This window comes from Alosa pseudoharengus, unplaced genomic scaffold (genome assembly GCF_046254945.1).
Source record: "Alosa pseudoharengus isolate Yale_2024_CS ecotype anadromous, Long Island Sound unplaced genomic scaffold, YU_APseudo_1.1 YU_APseudo_1.1_scf_16, whole genome shotgun sequence".
Lineage (NCBI taxonomy): Eukaryota > Metazoa > Chordata > Actinopteri > Clupeiformes > Clupeidae > Alosa > Alosa pseudoharengus.
In genome coordinates, this window is record NW_027468630.1 from 31,853,998 (window position 1) to 31,860,957 (window position 6,960).

The 6,960-nt window shown below is 41.8% G+C and overlaps 1 protein-coding gene across 1 annotated transcript in view; it reads left to right on the forward strand.

Annotated features, from left to right (window-relative positions):
• znf536 (zinc finger protein 536) overlaps positions 1-5,657 on the forward strand; it is an 81,416-nt gene extending 75,759 nt beyond the window's left edge. Inside the window, exon 5 of the mRNA XM_076287732.1 lies at positions 3,020-5,657. Coding sequence (XP_076143847.1) covers positions 3,020-3,132 — 113 coding nt within the window. The 3' untranslated portion in view covers positions 3,133-5,657. The remainder of the gene's footprint in view (positions 1-3,019) is intronic.
• The last annotated feature ends 1,303 nt before the right edge of the window (positions 5,658-6,960 follow it).

A 6,960-nucleotide genomic window follows, 5' to 3' on the forward strand; every position in this document is an offset into this window, starting at 1 on the left:
TGGCTGTACACTCAACACTAGTTCACATTAGTTCATCTGTGCTGGATTGCTCATGTATATAGAGTCAGATTCATTTCAAAAGGTTAAATAGAGAAACACATAGAGCAACAATCAGTATCTTGAAATACTTTCTAAACAGGAAAACTAAAATACCGACATCCAATGATTATAGACCCCAACATAATATTATTCCACAAGCAGGGGGAAGTGTTTTGAGGAGGATGTCAGGAGGAGATGACGAATGGCTGCTTTCCCTTGCAAAGTGTTTTTTATCTGTAGCAAATTTGCTGCATGGATGCAAAAGAAGCCATTTTGCCTTCATATATTGTGCAAATGTCAGGTTGAAGACCCCAGACACACCAGTGTATCCCTCAGCGTCTTGGCCCTAGTTAGCAGAGCCTTGTGTTAGCCCATTGTTCTGTCCGCCTCTTCATTTATCCATTCTGTTAAGCATGACACATGTATTAACATAAGATGGATCCCGGAGCTATGAGTCCTCTTACCATATGTCTTGTATTAGTTTCCAGGGCCTCTCGCAGCCTAATGCTCTTTCTATATATGCACTACCCAAGCTGACCTGTAGAGGGGAGAAAAAAACCTTTTGTGCTCCAAGTCATTGCATCCTGGGCTTGAGTACTGCACCTTGCCTGTGGGAACCATACCAAATACTGTATGTCTTGTAGCAGCATGCTCGTTAATAATAATTCATAGGATTAATGATGGATAAATGGAGTGCTGACCTTCTCTAGAATCTGATGCTCAGACGAGTGCATCACTCATCCGTAATTCTGTGCGTGGGCTATTTGATGGCTAAAGCATTGCAACCTCTGCGATTCGTAGGGCAAAACATGTTTAGATTGGCAGGGTGTTCCTGGATGATGCTTGTGGAATGCAGCATATGTGCTTCTCTCTCTTGGGTTGCAATGCGCTATTGGTGCCGTTGGGAAATCACACAGGCCTACTAAAAAAGGGAGAAAAAAATAGCAGTCTATAAAACCTGTAAAGTTGGCCTGATCTCTCAACCACAGTGGCAGTTGTTTGGGGAGCAGAGAAGGCGTCCTTAAATAATGGCATTCCAGGTGGCTCAGTTAATGAAGAGTGAAAATCAAATATGGGGCTTAATCTGTAACTCATTACTGAAAGTTTCTTTAAGAGGAACTCACAAAAAAGAAACACCCTTGGGAGATTAGGCACTTTAAAACCTGGGGAATTCAATATATTATTACTACTAATATCACATATTATTTTAATAATTTAATTATCTCTGCAAAAATATGGCATCAGTTAGTTCCCCCATCTATTTATACTGAAATGGGTAACTTTGTCAATAAGCATCACATGCATTATTGTCATTAAAGTATACAGCAAAGTAAATGGGACCTGAAGAATTGATACTGGGGAGTAGGTGCATTTGTGGAGACTGAATCTGAAGGCTTGCACCGCCATCTAGTGGCCAGAGTACGTTGATGCATATTCTAGCAACTGTTTTTGGTAATACGTGGGGAGACATGAAAAGGCTTGCACAAGAGCGAAATGGCCGCTTTTGGTATTCAGTGATATGTCAAAGTCCTATGGCATATCAAAGGGATTAAGACAGCATGATATGACCATCTTCAAAAGTTAACTTTATGAAATGACGGTCGTTTAAATTTGTTTGCGGGTCCGGGCAAGGGTATTTCAAGTGTGAAATAGTATCATTAATCACTGGTGTTCCGGTTGTTAGAGAAGCATTCATATCTCCACATCTCTCAATATTAGCTACCAGACGAGGCGGAAATGCTTTAATTCTTTTTTCTTAATCTCCGTCAGCTTTTTCTAAACCACATGACAACTGCGCTTTAAGTGGACTGCTTTAAGAAACACATCTTGATTTGAGAGTGACGGTGTGATTGTGTGCCTAATGCGGGGAGAGTAGGTGTCAGCGTTATTGCTCTTTGGCAAAACTAAATGACGATGTTTTATCCCGTTATTAGTTTTCCATGGCTCTGCTCCGTCTCTTCATTTCATTCCGATATCGCGTTCTTGCGCGAGCACACTCAAATATAAGCATGTTTTAATTTCATTTTGTCACTTTCATGGAGGCACTTTAAAAGAACATGACACGGAAATGCACTCTGTAGATTTTATTGGCAAATAATTTCCCCAGAAGTTGTTGAGGGAATGAAACACCATTCGTATTATTTAGTTCAAACCGCAGAAGAACATAATTAGAAAGACTAAGCATTTTTGATAGATTCAAACTTCAGCAATAATTGCGCAACCCAGTTCAACTTCATAATGTCCCATTTCCGTTATCTAGAAAATACAACTTGCTTGGAAAAAGTCTGAAAAATCTGCCAATTATCATATGTCCTTCATTGTTACTGTTTCTGTCACCTTTGCCCAGCAACTTTATCTACGCAAATGCCCTCATAGTTATTTCTTACATTCAGTAAAACTGACAGTGTTGACAATTATTGTCTCTATTATTCTCTCCGTCAATAATAAAGTATTTTGACCTAATCCAGTAGTGGATATTACTCTCCAGTTTCCTAACAGTAGACATAGTTGGCTAACACTTTTTTGAACAAGCATAGTGACATTCAATAATAAACACTTATTAGTGGCAATATGGCCTCATCATATTTTACAATGACCTTGCAAAAACATGTTGCACTCACCAGATATATTTAGCACATCTAACTTCCTACATTCATTGCATGCATTATCCATTTGTAAGTCAATGATTTGCCATGGATCTTCATCAGTAAGATACAATCCTAGCTTGCAGTTTGCAATGTAATGCAGGCCTAGTTCATTATTCCAACAGAAATAAAGTCAGCTATGTTAACATCAGCACAAAGAAGGGCTGAGACAGTACACACTATCTGTGTATGAGTGTGTGTGCATTTGTTAGTGTGTGTGTGTAGTGTAGTGTGTGGTGTCCATTAAAATGTTCAGTGTGTGATTTGATAGGTAGAGAGAGAGAGCAAGAGAGGTAGAGAGAGAGCAACCCTAATGTTTGTTCTCTTGACCGCAGTTCATCTGTGGGCCACAGAGGAGGAAGGTCCCGGCAGCTTCGGCCCAACTCTGTCCCCCGAGCTTAACCTAGCCGACTCTGAGATGCACGACGCCTCTCTAAACAGAGACTAACACCATCTGGAAGCACGCGCTGGGGGCCATGACGATGATGATGATGATGATGGTGGAGGTGGCGAAGAAGACAAACTCTTGATTAAAAACAGACTATTTAAGAACAAACAAACTAACAGACAAAACAATGGATGGATTACGCTGAAGCAGGAGCAATCGGCGCTTCTCTGCAGGCATGGCAGAGAGGATGAGACCTGCTGACTTTTAGTGGACTGGACACTTTAAAAAAAACTGTTGGAAAAAAAAAGAAAAAAAAGAAAGACTGGCTTCACAGCGCATTTGTTCAACGTCTCTTGAATCTTTCTTGTAGCCATATGTTCTGTGCAGTCCCTGTTTTTGGCTTTGACATTGTGAAAAAAAAGAGAAAAAAAAAAACAAAAGCTTAAAAAGGCTAAAAAATACTACCTGCGTGTCCAATGTCTATGAGTGCAACACATTCCTTTATCCAAGATGGAAGTAGAAGCAATGCAGTGCTCGGTCAGCTGATGTGGAACAGACAGGAGGAGAGCGGAGAGCTCGGCCCACATGCTCAGCCTCTCCACAACCACACAACCTTCACATTCTGCCGCTTCCTCTGGAAACCAGAGACATGACAATATCCACACTGCCCTTTGACACACCTCTGTTATGCTACAATGGTTTTGACTGGACATGACTGTTTCCCGAAACCCCCGGTCCGGCCAACCCAGAGCACAGTCTCCTTCAGTGACCAAGCCCCGCTAACCTGGGAGACCAAGCACAGTCCGAGGCCGTCAAGGCCTACCCATCTCTCCTACCCCACACACTCCCAAGGGCACCAACAACCAGGACTGAAGTAGAACCGCTCACTCCGACAATCTGGTGCTTTATAAGAGGAGGGGGCAACAATGCGATGACACATAGGTGGAGTTGTTGGGTGAATGCAGGGTGGGGTAGCCATGGTGATCTATGGTCCATGGCAACTAAAAGGAAAGGAGAGGCCTGTGTGTTGGAAGAAAAGATTGTTGAAGTGGTCTCTCCTCACCTTTCTTAATTAGAGAGTGATATATGTGCTCATACACAAATATGAAATGTGTGGAGTTAGGTGTAAAATAAAAGTGAGTTAAAACAGAAGTATAACAGTCAGATTGTATTCCTCTAAGAGAAAGTACCAACATGACAAGAATATCTAGTTTACACCAGACTCATGTTATGAATCAACACCAACTGACATATTTGAAAACTAAAGATGATAAAGAATGCTAGATGAAAAATGAAAACCACCATCTTGTTTTATCTCTCCTGTAAATGTCAAGGACAATAGTGTTGACAAAAAATAGTGTTGAAGAAACATTTGTAATATACTGCCACAGATCAATGTTGCAAAGTGTTACTGACTACTGAAATGGTTTGATGTATTTACTTATTAAAAAGAAGAAAAAAAGCAGGAAACAAATATTGTCTAGCCTTAGATACAGTCATCTGTTGTTGCATCTACACAGCTAGCTGTTTTAGATGGTAGCTATTAGAATGGATTTTTTTTTTTCAAGTACTGTACTTTTTGCCTTCTACAATGTAAAGAAAAGAAGAAAAAAAGAAAAGATTGACAATCTTCTCATATTGCTGCAAGCATATGCCCATACAGTATATACATAACTCATACAAACATACATAGAGGGGTTTCTCTTGTTTTCTCCAAAAGTATTTTGCACTGTGATAGTAATTCTAAACCCAGTCTATACAGTACAAAGTTAAAAACTAACTAAAAATGACAAGTGTGTATGTGTGTGTGTTTGTGTGTCCCTTGACATTGTGAAATGTTACTTTCCCCCCTCCCACCTCTGTTCTCTTGTGAACGCTGACAAATTCTCTGTGATCAGTCCATCTCTGATCACTATTCTTTTGGTCTCTGAAATATCCCTTTCAAGAAGAGTTTTCTTCACCTTTAAAAGCTCATGCCACCATGTACAGCCTCAGCCATCTGATAAAAGCATAGGCCATGAGTCATGAACTGTACAAAGCTTAGTGTTGGGTCCCCATTCCTTCCTTTGCAAATAAACCCATCTTTTTTCTGGCATAATGCATTCTTTTAGCATAAGACCTACAGCCCTTCCATATCCGCCTGGTAATGAGAAAAGCCAAACATAAAAAAGAAAAAGTAGCGTGTTATTGTATACTTGGGCACCGAGTGTAGCAGCACGCACTGGGACCTGCTAGTGATTGGCCAAAACTGACCGATAAGATGCATCTATTTCCCTGGTCATATGGCTCAAGCTGGCTGTGTTCCTGTAGACGTTCTCTCTCTCTTCTCTCTCTCTCTCTCTCTTCTCTCTCTCTCTCTCTCTGTAGTGCAGTACCTGGGAAAATGAGCTGAAGGTGTCTGCCTGGGTTTTACTAATCCAGCGTATGAGCATTCCAGTCCCCTCCCACCCCAACCCTATGCCCCTCACCCAGAGCTGTCTTGTGAGCTGTAAACTTTTCCGTTTGCTGTACCCTCATGGCAGATGCTTTGTTTTGTAACTACTGAACTGTACTTATAATAAAATAATATGTATTCAAACTATGAAGGAGTGGTGTGGAAAAATGAGTGGTCTTTGTCTACGAGTGAGCACAGGCTCCAACTGCCAAAAGGCAAACAAAAGAGGCTTACAATGACCTCATGGGAATCAGCACATGTTTAAATTCAGGAAGGTGGTGTCTGAAAGTTCATACTCGCTCTGGAGTACAGACACGCTCGCCTCTTCTAGATCAACTATGAAATACACCCTGCACTCTCACACGTGCACACACACACAGGCACAACTGCATATACACATAAAAGACACGCACAAGGCCATCACACAAAGATGTACACACAAAGATGTGTGCACCAAACAAACACAAACACTTACATGGGCAGTAATTATTTAAAAACACACACCCACACACATAAACCCATCCCCAAAGTCTTCTCCCTAGCAATATGTGGATGGAGGAGCCAGCGTTTTGCTGTGAGCACATCTCGAGACTGTTGTTGGGGCAGCACTGGTTACACAGTGTTGAACGATGAGCAATATAAATGATGAATCTCCGGCTCTTCTCTCAGAGTTCACTGTTAAGTGCTGTACAAGGAAGTGTCTGGAGGGGATACAGAGCTGTCTCCATGTAGCACTGAGCCGGCCCGGACCATGACAGCTCATATTACGAGTTATGGTGTTGCTAACGGTAGCTCTTTGCCCTTGGGCTAATGTATTGTTAATTCCAAAACCTGTGAAAGCCAGACAGTCTGGTGTTATTTCAGGGTGGACAAATACTTGTCTCATCCTCCTCTCATTCCTCCTTTTTTCTCATTTCGTCTGTCAGTGAAATACTGGCTGAACTTGTACCCTTGCCTGTGCTGGACTGTAAGTGGACGCCTCTGAGGTGTGTTGCTGGACTTGTGCTTTTAAGGGAATATACTACATAAATAAATGTACATTACAGGTTGCACACGACATACTGTACACACATATGTGTATGCAAATGAGTGTGTGTGTGTGTGTGTGTGTGTGTGTGTGTGTGTACGTGTGTGAGAGAGTGTGTGGAATAGAAAGTAATGTGTTACCGACACCACTGAATTTGCTCCAAAGGGGCCAGAAGGGCCTCGGTCTCTGTGCCTCAGCTCTCCCTGCTCAGAGCTTTGAGCGCCTGACACGAGACATCAAATAAGAGGGATGTTTGTCTGACATGGTTTCCACAGCACAGGGATGTGCCACAACACAGGACACACAGCCCAAGGGCACTCATCCCTCCCTCTCACTCCCTCACTTTTCTCATCCTTTATCCGGGCCGAAAAAAGATATCACCTTTTTTTATAACACAATATGACTGCCAGGAGTGACAGGAAAAAGA